This window comes from Lonchura striata, chromosome Z (genome assembly GCF_050655825.1).
Source record: "Lonchura striata isolate lonStrDom1 chromosome Z, ASM5065582v1, whole genome shotgun sequence".
NCBI classification, from domain to species: domain Eukaryota; kingdom Metazoa; phylum Chordata; class Aves; order Passeriformes; family Estrildidae; genus Lonchura; species Lonchura striata.
Window position 1 is genome coordinate 176,831 of NC_140740.1, and position 19,500 is coordinate 196,330.

At 45.8% G+C, this 19,500-nt stretch overlaps 1 protein-coding gene across 5 annotated transcripts in view; it reads right to left on the minus strand.

The window, feature by feature from the left end:
* PAX5 (paired box 5) overlaps positions 1-19,500 on the minus strand; it is a 133,638-nt gene that overhangs the window by 17,743 nt on the left and 96,395 nt on the right. For all 5 annotated transcript variants that reach the window (XM_085567604.1, XM_085567602.1, XM_085567605.1 and 2 more), the window contains one exon: positions 16,195-16,296. In XM_085567604.1, coding sequence (XP_085423730.1) covers positions 16,195-16,296 — 102 coding nt within the window. The remainder of the gene's footprint in view (positions 1-16,194; positions 16,297-19,500) is intronic.

Sequence of the window (19,500 nt, forward strand, 5' to 3'; positions counted from 1 at the left end):
CTACAATACTTAAGAGCAAAAGATGTGGTGAGGAGGAGAAGGAGAGGGAAGGGTGCAGTTTGTTACCATCTCTAAGCTGGGGGACATTCTCTTAGGAAGTGCACAGATACTTCAATATTTTGGCTGGGGAATGAGAAACTGGGCTTGGCCTTAGCTCACTTGCTCACTCTCAGGATCAGAATGGGGACAGTCATGGTCCTGGTGCCAGTCTGCTGCTGTGGGGAGAATCTGCCACCACTACAGAGTTCTGTTCTTCACTGCTTCTCCCTACCTTTGGTAAGCCTTTGCTCGTAGGAGTGTCCATTCAACTGGGACCTTTTCTACACTGAAAATTACCCTTACCATCTGCTCAGGTGTCTCACGGGAAAACCTGGGAGTCCAACCCATCCCCCCTCCAGAAGGAGCATCTCCTGGCTGTTTGCAGGAGCTTGGCTCCCACTGCCCACCCCCACTGTTTTCTGCCACTGTTTTGGGCTTTTTGTTACACTTTACCCAACACCCTGAGCCTGCCAAGACCCTTACAGCTCCTAGCATGGCTTCCAAGTTTTTGCTACACTTTGTTTTGCCACCCCAGATGTGCTCACCCATGCTGTTCCAGCCTGAGGCTCCTGGTACAGTCCATTTCAACATCCAGTGAGGCAGTAAGACTGGCTGCTCCCCATGCCTCAAGGAATCCCCTTTTTGGAAGCCCTTTTTTTGGAAATGCCTTTTCTGGAAGCCCCTTTTATCTTTCTGCCACTGGCTCACCCGCCATTACCGATGAGGGCGGCGTGGCCTGGCTGCACCCACAGCGCCCCCTGCGGCCGGGCTGTCCCCACAGCGCCCCCTGCGGCTGGGGTGCACCCACAGCGACCCCTGCAGCAGCACGGGAACCACGGCATGCCCTGCCCAGCTGGGAGCCACCAGCGCCCCTACTGGCTGTGCCCGGAACTGCACCGAGGAGAAAGGGCCTGGGGACAGGAGAGGCTGGGATGGGTCTGAGCTGGGACTGGGACTGGGACTGGGACTGGGACTGGGACTGGGACTGGGACTGGGACTGGGTCTGAGCTGGGACTGGGACTGGGACTGAGCTGGGACTGGGACTGGGACTGAGACTGTACTGGGACTGGGACTGGATCTTAGTTGGGACTGGTCTGTGCTGGGACTGGGTCTGTGCTTAGAGCTGGGACTGGGTCTGTGGTGGGACTGGGTCTGTGCTTAGAGCTGGGTCTGGGTCTGTGCTGGGATTGGGTCTGAGCTGGGACTGAGTCTGTGCTGGGACTGGGTCTGTGTTTAGAGCTGGGGCTGTGCTTAGAGCTGGGTCTGGGAATGTGGCTTTGTTTGTTGGTGCTGCTGTTGTTTGTTTGCCTTGTTTTATTTGTTTATTTATGTATTTTCTTACTTATTTAAGTAAAGATCTGTTATTCCTATTCCCTCATCTTTGCCTGACAGCCCCATCATTTCAAAGTCATAATAAGTTGAAGGGTGGGAGGTAATTTTTTTCATTTCAAGGGAGTTTCCTACCTTCCTTGGCAGGCACCTTTCTTTCAAACCAAGACAGAGCCAGCTACAAGCAGACAGACACAGGTTTGGACACTTCTTGCTGAGTTTTCTCAGACACCAGGTTTTTGCACAAGCATTTGGGACATGTAAAGCCATCAGGAACATGGGGGTTGATTTTTGTTATCCTTGTAACAGTTACTAGTAATGCAGGTGATGCAACTACAGGTGATATAACTTGCAGGAAATGCAATGCACCTTCCTCCCTGCCACAGCCATGTGACAGCTCCCAGCTGTCACCCAAGAAGGAGAATAACCTTGGCAGCCATGCCATCCCTACTACCAGAGCAGAGTTGTTGCAGCCGCTGGTTTCTCCACTAGTGTCCACTGATGGACCTTTTTGTACGTCAAGCTCTGCATTTAGGACAATGTGTTTCTCAGTCCTTCCATTTGGCAAGAAATGAAAACAAACCAGGATAAATGGTATTCAATAAACACAACTGCTTAAGAGACAAGAACAGAAGTTCAGGGGAAAAAATGCAGTTAGGCCAGAGCAGCAATATCTTCAACATTCCTTCTGAGGGTTTGGGATAAGTTTAAAAACAATCTACTGTATTTGTCCCTAGCTTGGTTTCCTGCAAACAAACCCATCTCCCTGTAAGTCCAAACTCCTGGTGCCTCTACCTTTCCCTTCTGCTGAGGGATCTTACTGTAACTTTTTAGAATTAGCACTCTCATTACTTTTATTTATTTTGTATTGTTTTATTTTGAGGAAGTAATCACATGGATCATAAATTTCTTCAGTGAATTCCAATAACAATCATTACCCTGGTAAGCAAAGACATGCTTGAATGCATGGGGAGCAGGCATAAGCACTGCACTGAGCCATGTGTTCACACCCACACATCACTGGCTGACTCTGTGAGGCAGCAGCTATCCAAATGCAGCCTGGAAATCTGTTACATCAAAGTTCTGCCTGCCACAGGGCCAGTCATTGCCTGAGCTGGAGGATATAAACCAAAGAAGAAGCTTCTTGTCACCCTGAGCCAACACCACCCTGAAGACAGTTTCATGATCCAGCAGCTCAGGCAACATCCCACATAAAGTCAGAGGGACAAACAACTGTGGGGGATCCTGAAGGGCAGGAAAAGGGTCTGGGCTCTTAGCAGAGAACAACAGCAAGGTTTTCCCTCAGTAAAATAAACTTTCCTCTCCACATCAAGCCATTGCAGTGGTTTAGAGTGAGAGAGAATGAGGTTTGCAGTCCCATCTGGGAAGCTGCTACTCTCCTCATTGAACCCGCACTCACCTGGCATTGTATAGAGCAATCTATTTATTCTCACAGGAAAGAAGTGGAAAAATCATTATAATGGAAAAGTGGAAATGCTTTCTGTACAATTAATATCCCACTCCCAGTCTTTTTCTTTGCAATGATGGAATTGAAAATAATAGATTTCAGTAGAACAGCCCTCACAAATATTTTTCAAGAAAAACTTTTCTTAGGCATGACAAAACCCTCACTTGTTGATCTTAAATAAAAAAAACAAAACAAAACAAAACAAAACCAACAAAACAAATAAACAAAATAAAACCCGACAAGCAGTGAGCCTTTTACCCATGTTCTTTCAATACAACAAATGACAAAACTACATCAAATATTTCATCCACCTTTAGCCAGGACAGATGTTTTGGCTGTGATGTGCTGCAAGTATCAGGCCAACCCTGAGACATTGGCATTCACAGGATCCTAGGTAGTGCCACTAATCTGTATTAATAATTAGACAGCATTCTGCCTGTAGGAAGAACTGCCAGAAAATGTGGCAATAACTGTTAATTAAAGGGGCCAGTGGTATAAGCCAGACTTTGCTTTGGTTGCTGAGCATCTGCATCCTCCTTAAACAAATCTGAACGGAGGAACAGTTTTGCTTGTTAGAATTATTTTCTCTCCTAAAAACAGGAGGAACAACCCACTTTTCTTTGTCCCCAAGAAGCTACAATATATACATTTATATAAATAAATATACAAAACCATACACTTCATGTTCATTTACCTACAGACACTATCACAGCAATCTGGCTGGATGCCACCTGGAGAAATGCTGTGGGCAAAACCTAGGGTCTGCTCCCAGAGCAGATGGGGTATTGCATACAGAGCCATTGGCAAGGGGACCAGGCAGTCTTTTCCTGGGATGTCAGGGACTGCAGCAGCAAGGGTGCACATACAGAAACACCCCATATATAAGGACAGACACACCAACAATACCTGCCAACATGCACACACAGACATGTGCATGTTCATAACACATGCAGGCTTGTAAATTCACTGGCAAATCTGCTGTAAGTGGATTAAGAGATCACTTACCATCATCCATGACCCCTCAAACACTCACACTCACCAAAAGCACATCCAGTCCATGTCTGTCCCATCTTGCACTCATTGATTAACCCTTCAGAGAGTGGCTGAGGTGCAGCCATCCCCCAGATTTTCATGCATATGATTTCAAACTGAAATTAGTCCCTAGTTTAGGTAGTTTTCCCTTCACATCAGCCAAAGAGAAGTTTATTGCAGTTGAGAATAAACATTCTCTCACATTCAGAAAGCATCTCTCCAAAGTTCCCAATCCCATCAAAACTGCCAATTAACTTCTAATGGATTTGAATATAATTCTGTGATCACAGTTTGGCCAGTCTTTCTCCCTTATTTTATCTTTACATTAGCTAAATTAGTGGCCAAAGATGTAGTATTTTAATAGTTCTGAGTGGGCTGTCATAGTGTAAGAAAACAGTAACATGCAGATTTTTGTATCACTACCACATTTCCAAGCTATGAGGCACAGAAATTCCATCAATGACTAATGAGTTGTGGGTTAAGGTGGACGTACCTTGCTGAGAAGTCACTGTAGTATTCTCGACCCGTGCTGCCTGCCATAAAATTTTAATGCTGCTTCTGACATATTTATGAAATATCTCACCTAGTCTTTGCAGGATGACAAAAAGATTTACATCTGCAATTACTGCAAGCACATAGGTTTTAGCTATGCACTTTAAACTTTTGTACACAAAGGTATTTAACTTTAATACAACAAAGGCAGGTGGTGCCACAGAGCAACCATATTGGAACTGCATTAGGAGAGATTTTTTTCTCTATACCAGAGGACAATTGCCCAACTCATCTGAACATAGGATGGCATTGCAATTAATTGCAATGTGGGGTTTGCCCCTTCCCTCTCAGCTGCCCCTGTATGCACTGGCATACACTCCTGGAATCCCAGGTGGACCTAGCAGCAGGAAGCTGCACTGCCAACAGTGATATCAGGATCAGCAAGCCACACTTGGCCATATGCACAGCCTCAGTACCAGTACTGCCAGATATGGGTCTGGGAACATAATGCTTTTCTGTCCGGTTGCTGCAGCTGCCCATAGCAGACTGTCTCTCCTTAAGCTTGGTTGGTGGTGCTGCTGCAAAGCCCCCTTGCATCCTATGCGGAGTACAGGTGAATGGCAAAAGGTGGATGAACAACACAGAGAGAATGTAGGACATCTCTGAGTACACCAGGGGGCAGGGAGATGAGGGTCACAGAGCAGACAAGGGACATGTGGCAGATAAGCAGCACAAAGTGGACACGGGGTGGACAAGGCTCATGGAGCAGATAAGCAGCACAGGGGATGCAGCCACACAGAATGCCGCTCCATGCCTATGTGCCTATATGCACGGCTATATGCACTCCTGACCGGTGCAGAAGCAGACCCATGGTACATCATGGCAGGCACCATTTTACCTTCTTTGCTCCAGACTTGCCAGTTTGGTAGTGTAGGTGGGATGAAAGGTAAACAACTGACTCAGAGAAAGTAAATTTTGCAATTTGGTTTCATCCCAAATTGGTGTAAAAGGTCACAAGAAGTATATTGCGGGATCAAAATATCTGAGCTAGGCAGCAGAAATATTGCAGTTGGTTCAGGTGAAAACATTCCACTCCATGCTTCATCCTGACTTGAGCCTTTTCTTTTCAGCCTTCATAATGACACTGCAATGTGTGGTTACCTCCAGGAATTACACAATAATTTAGCTCATGGCAGAAGAAGATGTAATGTTACAAGCCATAGTAACATAGACTCCAAATATTGTAAAACCTGCAAATTAAGTATTTTGGTAGCTTGATACATGCACATTGCTGCTGACATGGAGGTTTTCTTCAATTATATTTCAGTGTGCTGTGGGAACATGAGCAGGAAAGCATCTGCATGACTGAGGGAGCATCCTCCCACATCAGCACAGTCTCAGACATTCCTCTAGTGCCCCAGTCTTTGGTGATTCCATCATGGGCTGGCCATGGCTCACCTGGGACTGTGACAGCAGCTCCAGGAGAGGGCCAGGTCCTGCCCTTTCTGTCAAGGTGGCAGCATCATTGATAGACAGAAGAGTGTCTTGTGCTCACTCCCCATGTGGATAAGCTCTGCAAGCTGAATCACACAGATCTCAGCATTTCAGCTGTTCTGCAAGACCAGGTTTTCACCTGGACTGCAGGCTTCATCCACCCTGGACTGGGGCTTTAGCACACTAGCAGGGTCTGCTTTCCCTACTCTGTGATTGTGGGGAGCTTGAAATACAGACACACATCCCCAGAAGAGATTATGTCAGGTCTTTGTTCTGCCACCAGAGACAATGCAAAATAATGCCTGAGTGACAGAAGACAGATAATTTCTCAATTTCCACTGAACTGCTTTGGTTCTACACCACATCCACATTACAGTCATCCATTAAATGCAGAATAAAATCTTGTCAGTCAATCTCAGATGTCTGGGAATGTGGCAGCTCAATCCTCTGGCACAACATGGGACGCTTTGCTGGCAAATGCTTTGTAGCCTATGCCATTTCCAAATAATGTATGCAGCTGCTTAGCCTGACTCAATCCAGCTGAATCAGCCAAAAATGGTGCCAAAGAAGAGAAGGCACAGGTGGAGAAGGCAGTCTCCTCCCACACAAGTTAATCCTCCATAGCAAGTTAATTCTTGAGGACATCATGGCTTATCGTGGTACATGCCTCAGAGGACCCATGGTTCCAAACAGCCCAGTGCACACCTTTTACCAGGACCAGGCTCCTCATTGCTGCCTGGTATTATGTTTCCTGACTTTAGTAAATGTGCAAGAATCAAAGACAAGCTAGCCTGAGCTGAGATGGCTCCTTCACCCTGAAAAAGGCTGGTAGGAGAAAAAGACGGGGCCACATCAATACCCTGTGCCCACACCTTTACCAGACAAAGGAAGAAGGCCTTCTCACACCTGGGCACTGTTTGTCCCACCATGGAGTCTGTACATACCTCTCCACAAGTAAAACATCCATATTCAACCAGCAGTTAGCTGTGACAAACTGTGGAGTAAAGCAGCCAAGACTGACAGGATTTAATGTATCTGCTGCTGAAAGGTCATCAAGTCAGTACAAGAGTGCAGCTTTTAGTCTTTTTATGTAGGAATTGAGGAAGTGATATTTAAGCTTCCCAACTTCCTCTACAATCACTGCAGAGCCTTATCCCAAACCTACTGACGTCATTAGAGACAGATTACTTTTTCTCATCTGAAGTGCCCCAGTGCCGTATTTGCTGACAAAAACAAATGAACACATACTTCTTTCTGGAGAATTCTCACTTCCCCATGCAGACTTTCCCTCTTCTCCTGGCCCAGAACATGCATCCCATGAATAGGAGACACATCCTCAAACTCTCAGCTCCTGCATCCCCTGTCCAGGGGTTCACACCTGCCTCACACAGCTGACCACACAACAGGTTTCCAACACAAACACTGCTTCCTGCAGATTAATAGCCCCTGCTTTAAACTGTGTTTTTAGAGGAAATTTTTGCTGTGGAAAAGGGGCAGTTCGTGGAGCAATTTCCTTCATTTTTACTACAGTATGTAATTTTGATTAAAAGTTCTCAATTTTTCTTTCTTTCTGTTACCCCATTTTATTTCTTTTGCACTGATTACATGATATTGAATTGCACTGCACTGCAATCTATTGTACTAAGCATTTTCACTTGTTTTGATAAAGTCTCAAGGAATCCAGAAAATCCTGGGAAGTGAATACTTTATTATCATAGCATTTCCATTTGCGCCACAGGCATAAGTTTTGAGAGCTGGAGTTTGCCACAGGGCAGATGTTCTATGTTCAAACAGTCCTAACTGCAAGCAAACCCTCTCCAGCAAAAATCACAAAGAACTCAAACTATCATCTCAGAAAATAAGTCCATCAAGTAGCAAAAACACTGAATTCATAAACAATGGCCTTCAGGAGAATGGCTGCTAAGTCCCCTCAAAACTTCGGCAGGGGTCATTCTTCCATGGCAGAGGGGAATGCCTAGGGAGCTGGGAACGCTTGGGTTCAGGATCTAGTCTGCAGCATTCCCTTGCCCACAAAAATGATGGAAGCAGGAGGCTTGCATCCCATTACATGAAAACTTCTTGACACCTTGAAGCTGGACAGATATTGAACCCCTGTCACCCTGAGCTAGGCACATTACTCAATGCATATAGAAACCAGGCTGCGGATGGTGTATGAGAAGCCTCCTCTGAGACAAGAATCTCAGCAAGAGGTGGGCTAGCCAGGGTCTAACACTCAGGAGGAAAGAAAAAGCATCATCTGAACCCTCACCACATGGAAGCACTGGACAGTTGGGCTATTGAGCGCCGATGTGATGGGAACATAGACTTTACTCTCCCACCAGTGTTACCAGCTGCCATGCTGTATGGTATGAAAAAGAGAGAAAGAGCAGCTGTATCACATTCTTGCCCATGGACTGTGGGCCATGAAGTGCTTTCCACTCTGCTTAATTTGGGGATCTTGGCATTTGCTCATTGTCAAACATAATTTGTTTGGAAACTGCCTGATTGATTTGATGGCTGGTCTGGCTGCTTCACACACCTCGCATGTAAGGTCATCTGATGCCTGAGCCACATCTGGGAACCCTGACAGATGCTAGGCACTTTGCAGGGCTCAAAGCTCCGACAACTTGCTGTTCTCAGCCACGACACTTTCATAATTTCCAATTTTTTCTTAACTCTGTGTGCTGACATAAAACGCAGGTGACACAATCATGAAAAACAGAATGCTCAGAAATCATAACCTGTGTTCTGTGCTCTCACATGGCTATTTCTCTTCTCTGAGAAACCATGCTACATGCAATGCAGTTGAGCCAGCCCTGCAAGTCCAGGCCAGCTGTAGCTGTTCCTTCCTTTCTCATAGGGAACGCCTGTGTGACACTCAGAATACCAGGCACTTGAATCACAGAACACAAGTTTTGAGTTTAACAGAACCTTAAAGTTCATGTAGTCCCAACACCTGCCATGGAACTACACCAGGAACTATACCATTCCTCTATCCCAGACTGCTCCAAGCCCCTCCAACTTGGCCTTGGACACTTCTAGGGATGTGGCAGCCACAGCTTCCCTGGGCAACCTGTGCAATGTCTTACCACTCTCATAGCTCTGCTGCACTAATCCAAACAGCAGCTTTCCAAAATCAGAACTAATGTAGGTCTCACAATTTCCTGATTACAGTTATCTTTTCCTTATTGTGTTTTCACCAAAGGACAGCTGTCTGAAATGACGAAACAAGAGCAAGGAGTTGAAATGCATGAAATGCAATGGGTGCAGCTGTGTGCCTCACCCTTGGCATGCCACATCTGGTTGGACACCAAGCTGTCACAGCCAGCACATTGGGCATGCATCACCTGGTCAGCCATTGTCATTGCTGTCTTTGAGAGCCAGCAGAACAATTATCTATTAGCAAACCCTCTGTAAAGCTGCTCCTGCCTTTGAAAAGCAGGATTGCAGTGCCCCTGCACCTTCTACATACAGGGGGAGTGTCCTTAGTGCCCAGAGGAGACCTGGGAGCTGCCTGTGTAGAGGTGAACTGATCCTGCATATGGCAAACTATTAAAATCATACCCATATGCCAGTCCTATGCAGCATATTACAGAGCTTTTAACACATCATCTTTAAATTTCTGCCTCTAGATATTTTGGGGCAGTTCATTGTAGCTGCCAGCACAAGGGGTGTCAAAATTACTGTATTGCAGAGGAGAGAAAAATGTTTAGTAACATAACCTTCCCTTAAAAGAAAAGAAACTAACCAGCAACAAAAGACTTCATAAATTCTCACTATTGCTTTTATAACCACCAATCTTGCTTAAAGGTAGGCAACACATCAGACCTATAACACTGAACAATCATCAACAGACAACCATTCCCAGCTACCACCAGGGTGTCCCTGTGGGTATCTTGGAGAGGGAATGATCCCATGGTTCCCTTCTGAGGATGCAGGACAGAGCCCTGTGTCACCAGCTGCATGTCTCTCTCTCTCTCTCTCTCCTCTCATCTTCAGGGAGCATGGGCAGATATGGTGCAGCAGCATCCCATCACTGCCCAGTGCACCATGTTCTGCAGTGATGCTCCATGAGCTTCGCAGCCATGGACAACCCGGAAGTCTTGGCTAAGGCTCCAGAAGAAATTACCACAAGCCCTGGTTTCCATCTCTCAATACTAAAAAATCGCAACCTCAATACTCTTTGAGCCAAAGAGCAGCTTAACTTGAACACTGGTATCTGAACAGAGCACTCCCCTATCCCAAGGGAACATCACTCATCTGCTGGAACCCCAAACCCTGGCACCATCCTGGGATGGGGAGGGGACAGTTTTGGCATGGAGGTCAGGCTGGATGATGCACCCCAACTCACAGCCCCCGTGTCACCAGTAATGGCTGACAAGATAGATGGATTTGACTGAAGGTAGTCAAACTGTCACTCAGGAGGTGCCCCCTCGGTACTCTTCTGGCTGGATCTACTGGAGGATGGGCTTGCCTGAGCCCCTCCTGTCAGGGATTTCAAAAGGAACAAGCAGCTGAGTGGGGATCTGACAGCTCAGCCGAATTAGGGCTATTTGCATGCTAATTTCTACCGTGCTTAACTCACTGGCAGACCTAGAGTGAGAGGCAGCCTCTGCATGTTTGGAACAATGCTTGACTGATCTAGCTACATTAACGAGCAAATTATGGTAATTTTGTTATTACAAATGCATAGAAATTTCCAAAGAGTAGAGCAATACAATATGTTTTCTCTCCTCCTCCTCACTCCTAAATACAGACCTCTTTGTTTATACACACTTCACCTTGCTTACTTATGTTTAGATATTCACAATGTCTTACCTCGACAGGAGGAGGCAGAAATTATGGACAGAGCAGAGAGGGCCAGCAAAGCATAGTGGACTGCCTTTGCCACACATGGGACACTGGGTATCACATCCTCAGCTGGAGTAAAGAGCAGAGAGCCTATCGGACCCCAGGTGAGGATCACTCTGCAAGGGGAAGGTGGACCAGTAGATCCAAAGGCTGTAGGCTTTCTAGCATTTCATCTTCCTGCCCTCTTCAGCATAATTTCTAAGTCAATTCAATGAAATAATATTTGACAACATCATATTGAAAACAACATAGATTTTATCTACATTCTGTGTAAGCACCATAATTACATTCCTGACAGATGAGAACCAAAATGTTTTTCTAGACTTCCAAGATTCTGGCAGACCCTCATCGAAAATGTAGACGAGCAGAGGATAAACATATACCATTTACCTAACTGTTTTATTATTAATTAAGGGAATTATTTGTCAGCTGGTTTTCAATTTGCCCCAAGGTATTTGTGATGGCACATCACATACTCCATCATAGGTGATGAAACTTCTCAGGGATTTGTCTTCCAAGACTACAAAAGGGTGGGGAGACACTTCTTTGGAATAGCTTCAGACTCAAGGGAAAATGCAAAAAATTTTCTTAACCAGAGAAAGCAACGTCAGCACTTCTGCCCTTTGGCAGCAGGTCTTCTGACTGTGGCATTGAAGCCTTGGATATTTTTGTGAGCATCTGCACGGGCTGAAGTCGTCTTTGGGGTGCACCAGGGGACATCTGTGTTTGGGTTTGAGCTGCATGAGCTGTCAAAAAGGCACAGGTGGCTATAACCCAAACACACACACCTATCCCAGCCGCAACAGCAGCATGGAACAGGTGGAACTGATGGGAAACTTGGGTGTCACTTCCAAGCTCTAGGAGGTAAATTGCAAACTTTCTGCTTGTAAAAGTTTATTCCTCATCTGCTTTAGATCCAGCTAGCATAAAGGGCCAGAATCTCCTTTTAGTCTCACTGGCCAGAACAATGTCAACATTCAAGTAACCAAGCAGTTCCAGCATTATGCTGGACAACAGATGAGGACCTGGTTCACTGATGCCCTCATCCCACATCCCACATCCCACATACTGCAATTTCATTTCTCTGCCCCTGGTTTTAGGCATTTTATCCCTCAGCTGCTTCTCATTTATTTCCTAAATATTGTCACAAGATTACAACATGCTGGTGCCAAACTTTGGCAAAGGTAAAGCCAGATCAAAAAACAATAACTAAAAAAAATAAAGTCTTCGGTGAGCCAGTGGATCCAAATTCCACCAATCTCTACAAACTGGATCCACTCATGCAAATGTCTGCCTCCTAACCCCTCCAGGACACAAGGCTGGCATTCTGGCCCCCTGCACCCCTTGTTGCAAGTTGGGTGCCAGTGGACTGAGGAAGGGTACTGTCCCTGCAGACTCAGTATGAGGAACAGCCCAAAAAGGAAAAAGTCCACAGAACCTTACTCCTCCTCAGCATCAATACCTGCCAGCCACAATTAAAAAATGCATTTGAAAGCCACATGTTTTGTTTGCAACATCATCTCCTTCCTCTTCACACGTTAGAGCAAGCATCTTCTCCTAGATAAAAGGTTGCTAATGATAGCATTGCTATTTTTTATGCCTTTCTTTTCAAAGCCCAGTTTTGAATGTCAGTGTTTTCAGGTCCCTTTAGTCGGGTAATTGCACATAGACTTCTTATAAAGGAAATTCATTTGTTCAGGGTCACTGCATGGTTTTTCATTAAAAACAAATTACCGGTGTTCAGAAAGGACATCTGGGTTTCAAGAATCCCATTAATGACTATATTCTCAGCATCACTATTCTGGAGAGCCTACCCTTTCCTGTCACCCAGTATGCAGAGCCTGCCAGGAGAGGAGGGGATGGAATGAACAGCAGCCCTGGGGAGGAGAAAAGGGGTGTCAGAGCAGGGGCTTCAACCCTGGAGTTGTGAAGAAGGACTGGGGGAAGGGAACAGAAACTGAGGGGAAACAGGGGCTGCTGTCCCAGCATCTCTAACACAAGAACTGGAATAAGGATTTAAGTGAGTTATGGCTACTTGCATATTACCTGTGTCCAGCTCAGCTGCAGAATCAGAAGCATGATGGCAAAGGAACACACACACTGGTGAACACAGGTATGGTTTGTCCAAACAAGTGTCTCAGCAATGAAATTGATGCAAGCCCCTCTGTCACAGTGCTGTCAGGACTCAAATGGGACACAGCTTTTGGGATGGATGCCAAGTCAGAGGCTGAAAGAAGGTGACACTCGACTGCTGCAGGGTGAGACCATGGTCACAGGATGGAAGAGGAATGTGGAAAGTGATTATTCTCAGTCTATGTGTAGACATTAGGATCTTCCCTATGACAGAAAAGATATATATAGGGCTCCCTCCAGCCTCAAAGTGGGATTCATGGTTCAGTCATTTAATGGTAACTACAGCAGAAGTGCCTCTTCTGTGTGGACCAGCACTCCTTTACAGAAAGGGGCCTGATCTCCATCTGTTAACTGCTTCCTGACTTCATCCTTACTCACAGCACTAGGCAAAAGCATATGAATTTCTGCAGCATATTTCCAGCAGTACCTCAGCTGAAACATTGAATCATGGAATGACCAGTCATTTCAGGATGGAAAGGTCTTCAGGCAGTCTCAATACCATTCTCAGTGCAGGATCAGCAATACAGCCAGGGCAGAATACTCAGGGCTTCACCTGCCATGGCCTTGAAAACCCTCAAGCATGGAGACTGCAAAACCACTCAGCAACCTGTTCCACCACTGGGCCCATCTCTTGAGGGAAAAATTTGGAGACTTTTGTCATACTCGGTTACATCTTACTTGTTTTGACTTCCACCAATTATTTATGTGTGTTAAGGGGCCTCAAACCAGTAGTCTTTCCCATTGTGAGTCCATAAGTTCCAAGTGAGGGGGGATAACTCCTTCTCTCCAACTCCTACCCAGGACAATGCTGACCATTCTCATGACCAGTGCAGATAGCAGACTGATGCTCAGCTCTCAGTCTGCCTCATCCCTGGAGCCCCTCCAGGAACTAAACAGTCTTCAACTTGTTTTGTAGCAAAGTGCTCCTTTTCCTGATGCAGGATCATTTGGTTTGTCCTTGCTGCATTTAATGCTCCTCCCCACCCTGTCTATGTGGCTCCACATCATTGCGCTCCTCTAGAGCCTACTGATGGCAAAATGCAGGTTGGCACCCTCTGAACACCTGATAAGATGGGCTCTCTTCTAGTTGTATATGAAGCTGTCAACCAAGAGAGACCTCCAGCTGCACTGGGCAGTTCTGTGTGTGGTACCAGCATCCACCTGGAGTGTGGCATTAGGCACTACCTCAGAGCTTGACCATCCAGCCAGTTGTTTTCCCACTCATGTACCCATCTGTCCCCATCATGGCATTTCACTTGCACCATGTGACATCAGAGCACTGTGGGTGCTGGCACTTCAGCATAGCTCAGACAGCTCCCCTCCAGTCAATTCCACAGGGTGACACTACCAAAGGCAGGAGAAACTTGCAGGGCCAGTGGCCTGCAGAAGAAACATATTCATGGGAGCCTTGAACAATGCCAGCTATCAGTCCCTAAAGCTCCAGACTGAAATCAAGCCATGTGTTTGCTTGTTTGGTTCCTTCAGAGAAAAGCATTTGAATAGTTTATTCTCTGCCATAGCAGACAAGGCACATAAAAATGGAAATTCACTTCTGATATGCAAGTCCCTTGTTTTGCAGGAAAGGAAGGAGGAAATGTGAAATTTTGAGCATGTGTTTGAACAAGTCATGGAGATGCGGCAGAGACAGGCTCCTGTGTACCTCTTTGCCTGTGGGAGAGATAAGGAAGGACCTGGGTCTGGCAGGAGGCAAAAGTGCTCCTGTTAGGATGAGCAGTGATGGGAGCCTGGAGAAAAGATAAGGACAGAACATGAAGCTGAATACCCACACATCTTGCAATTGCAAGGGAGTGTGAAGGTCTCCTGTGCCCCATAGGCAAGTTGCAAACCCCAGTAGGTGTGGGATAAACACCCAGTGTGGTAAGGGCTGGGTTTACTCTCTTCAGCAGGGGCAATGGCAGCAGCAACAAGCATGCAACAGAACACTGTTTATTTGTTATCATGTATACACTTCTCCCATGTCTCTAACCACTTAACTCACACAATTGCTTAATTACAAGCAGAAATTCATGGCTAATGATTAAAAATCTTATCAAGGAAGCACATTTCTTGCAAGGGCTCCAAAAACTAGAACAAGGCAGAGGCAGGTTGTGAGATGAATACCTGAGAGCCAGCACAGCAATCATATGCCTGTGCTTGGGCATGACAATTTGGCCATTTTGGAACAAGCAGAGATGTGCCAATGGTAGCAGACTGGGTCTGTCACCTGCCTTACTGTGAGCCCCTCAGGGACTGTAATGCTTACCTGAGCAAGGCTCTAAAACTGGCCCTGCAAAGGACAGGAGTCAAAGAAGGATTGAGAAGGCATTTTGGATGCTAGTTAGCAAATTCTCACTTAAATGAGATAGAGAACCTACAGGAATTGCACCTGACCTTCACACTAGCTGGAGCAGAAGGTTGTTATTAAAAGAACCAGTGAGAGGAACAGTGCAGTTATTCAATATAATGGGTCACACAAGCTTATATGTAGTTAAAAATAAAATCTATTACCTGGGAAAATCAGCTCAGATGACTCTACATCATTGAACCTACACTGCACCTCCTCCTCCACCATTAAGCCCCACATCCTGCAGCTCTGCCAGCCCACCCTAGCAGCTGCTCCCAAAGAATTGGTAACTCCCCAGAAAAGGCAGGAGTGCTGTGGCCCCACCCGCTCCTTGCTGTCAGCACCCAGAAGCCACCATCCTACTCTGAATTGCATGTGGATCTGCAACCAACAGTGCTGAAGGCTGGCATCAGTGATGTGACAGACATGCAGAACCTGCTCTGTCCACCCCAAGCACCTCTACAACCTCTGCTTCTGCTGCCACAAAGGCAAGCAGTAGCCACCATGGCATTTCTGACTGTGAGGTTCCAAAATGGGAAGGAAATTGCAGAAGTAGAATGTCCTGGGAACAAATTGGTGTCCCCATGAGTCAGGTTTGCATGGAGAAAATCTGAGGTCAGGACATGTCCAGCCCCAAGGGCTAATGGCCTCCCTACTGGGGCAGCACAGAGGGACAGTGTTGGGAGAAACCAGGTGAGTCAGAGGAAAGCCTGAGTCAGGTGAGTAGAGCCTGGCACAGCCCAATATGGAGCAATCTCCAGGCTCCACAGAAGGGAGGCTGGGAGCTCCTTCAGCATTTCAGTGCCAGCACTTTGCTTTGGCACTCCACAAGTTATGCAGCCTCCTGTGCTGGGGAGCCTGGTCCTACTTCATTCAGGATCACTCCACACCTACCCTTCAGCACTGTGGTTTCTACCTCAGAACAAAACATTCACAGCACACAACATTTCTCTCCTGAAATGCTATTTGTTTTCCTTTTATGTTTTCTTTCCCCCCTACTCTGAAGACTCACCAGGCACCATTCCCGTCAGTGCTGGAGTGGAGTAGCTGCCCTGTCCAGCAGGAGGGACGTGTGGAGGGTATCCTGGGAGGGTTGTACTTGCCAGCTCGCGACCTGAGGAATCAAACCAACAAATCACCACGTGAGCATTGCGACAAGCAGACATGGTTTTACATCTCCCTAAGCACCCAGAACACAGCCATGCATTTGTCATTACTGCTGTGTGAGGACCAGCGTGGGATTTCCAGCCTGGCAGGGACGGCAGGCACAGTTTTGTTTTCTCTATAAGCTGCCACAAAGCTCCAATGAAGTGCAAGACTGGAAGGTGAAGAGCAGAGCTCTGCAGGGAGAGGAACTCACCTGCCTGAACTCCAGCTGCTCACCCCTACTCCCAAATTCTTCCAAAGCTTAGATTTGTAAAGTCAAAAGCAATGAAATTGGAAATAATACCAATCTTAATGACATTTTGCCAGAAAATTCCCCAGAAAATCACATGCACAGGCTGAGACTATTTGAGATCTAAATACAATGCAGGGCATTTCTTTTATCTCTTATTTTAAAAACATAAACAAAAACAAAAACAAAAACAAAAAAAATCAAAAATAAAAACAAAAACAAAAACAAAAAAACACAAGGCATTGAGACATGAAGGCGGTTTAAAATATAGTTTATCACAGTGCCAGAAGAAGATTTAGATTTGCAGACACAGCCTGATGCACTTTTCTTTCCTTAGCCACAGAAACATGGGTTTTAGTCAAGTACCCACAGGACTTCCATGGAAATAACCCCACAAAAGCAGGCAATGGGATGTCTTCCATCTCTCTCTGTCCCTGGACCAGGGGTCTGAGGTACCCCCTCTTTCTTCACCCTCTCCCAGACACATCTCCTATCACCTTCAAGAACATGTTTCTGCTGGCAGTGTCGAGACAGGAGGTCAGATATCATGGCTCACAAAGAGCCACAGAAGTGTTTCCTCATGGATCCTGCTCCCATGTCGAGGTTCTGGAGCTGTCACCATCCCTTCAAGCTGCTGCAGTGTGATTTTGGGTAAACCACTGTCAGCTGTGGCCACAAAAGACCCTCCAGAAGGATGCTCCTGTGGTATCATCAGGCAGGATCCAGACCTCACCCCAGAGGAAATCCTGGAGCCCACTCATGGTCTTCTGGGCTCCCATGGCATCCTTGGACAGAACACTTAGCCAAGGAGAAGATGCTTTGAAGACACCCACAGGTGCCTGGTAGCATTGACCCTGCAACCCCATGGCTTGGTCAGCAGCTGGATGCAGGCTCTGCAATCCACTCCCAGTGTGAGATTGCACACACTACTCAGGCCTCACTTTAGTTCATGGATCTGCCTCTTAGACCCACCCCCCTGGCTCTGCCACCACCTCTGCCAGCCTGCCAAATGGCTCTTCCAAGGCCAGGGGAAAATGAGGAGTCCATCAGATCCAAAGCACAGCTCAGCGGCAGTGGCACTGCATGAGAGCTTAGCTCTGAAAAGCTGAGTGTACACCTCATTTAAGAGGAAAGGACTCTGGGCTGCAGGAAGCACCTGGCCCTTCCACTCTTCCAACCTACAAGACAGGGACCACTCTTGCACCAGTCAGCTCCAAGATCCTATTGGGCCGAAACAGCTCATTAGGAAAAAACAGGTTCCTTCCTTAAAAGGTAGCATGTTGGATGAGCAGAAGTTATGTGACTTCATTGATTTTACTACTATTGACATGAAAAAAATGCACACGTTCTGATTTTTTCACATTGTGTTCTCTAGGCAATTGTGTTAAAGACAGTGAACTTTTTTCAGGTCTCTAAGCTTGGAGAGATTGAAACTGAACATTTTTAAAAAAGTAAAAACAGTTATTTTTTAAGGGTTTTTTTTTGGGGGGTTTTTTTTGGTAAAGATTTTGAGCCCAAATTTCATTTTGATCTAAAAATAAAACTTTTAAATCTTCCTTTTTTCAATATCTTTTAAAAAATGAGACTTCTTCTGATGAGACAAGAGACAGGTACACAAGTAATTGCAAATTGTGGCTCACAATCTCTGGGTCATGGCCACAAAGACTGCTCCTCCTACCATCATATGAAGGCGTACATGCCAAAACTCTAGCATCATCTCTTAGCACATGCCCCACTTTCATCCATACTCAGTATCTGCAAATCACAATGCAAGCTGTTCCTCTCCAGCCCTTCCTACAGAATATTTATGGTGTATTCACATCCTAAAAGAATTTAACGTTCAAAACAATTTATTAATTTGCTCTCCAGTCCTAGAGAAAAGTCACGTCCCTTACGGAAGGGCATAATGAATTTTAATTATTCAATGAAGGCAGAAAATTGTTATTTTAGATTAAAATGTTCTCCCCTCATCACTGCCCTGCTTCCTTCTCTCCCACACAAAATTAAATGCTTTATGTCACCTCTACAGTCTGGAGAATACAAAAGTATCTGCAGGCTACATAAAGTCAGTTTCAGAAGCTAAGTTCACCACAAGTGCTATCAGGGCCTCAGCTAAAGGCTGTTGCTAATGCAGACGAACATTTCACAGGCTGACTACTGCCATCTAGGAGTCCTCTGGAAACCCAGGAGGAAAATCAGGACTCCTCCCTTCCTTGGTTGTATGGTGTCACCACAGAATGGCACAACACATTGGGTCCCAAAGGTGCCTTGACCTGTAGGCTAGCTCCCCCTCTCAAACTGCCCCACACTGACTGCACCCCACTCCTCACTTTCCATAGTTATCATAAAAACCTTGACATTTACTTCAGTATCTTGAAATATTACAAATAATTCACTTTCTCCAATATTGTAAATGCAGATGAATCCAGTGGGAAGAAATGACAATGTCTGACTCAATACAGAAGGCTGAATGATTTCTTTATTATAACTATGCTAAAATACATTAATATACTATATAAAAAGGAAGATACTAAAACTACATACTACTTTCTCTGACTCCATCTCGAACTCTAACACAACTCATGACCCTCTCTGAGAGTCCAGCCACAGATGGGTTGGATTGGCCATCAGGCTCAAACAATCCTCACCAGAATCCAATAAAGCACTCACTCTGGGTAAACAATTCTCCAAACACATTCCACATAGGAAAAACAAAGAGCAGAAATAGAAATTGTTTTCTCTTTCATTTCTCTCTGTGCACCTCTATGAAAAATCCTGAGAGGGAGAGAAATGTGCTTGCCACACTCCAAAGAGACTGCCACACTCAAAATGACTAGAATCACTGTCAAGGGCACTGAGCAACATAACCACCACAAAAACCAGTATAACAAGTAGGACTTCTGTTCCTCAGTCAATTAAGAA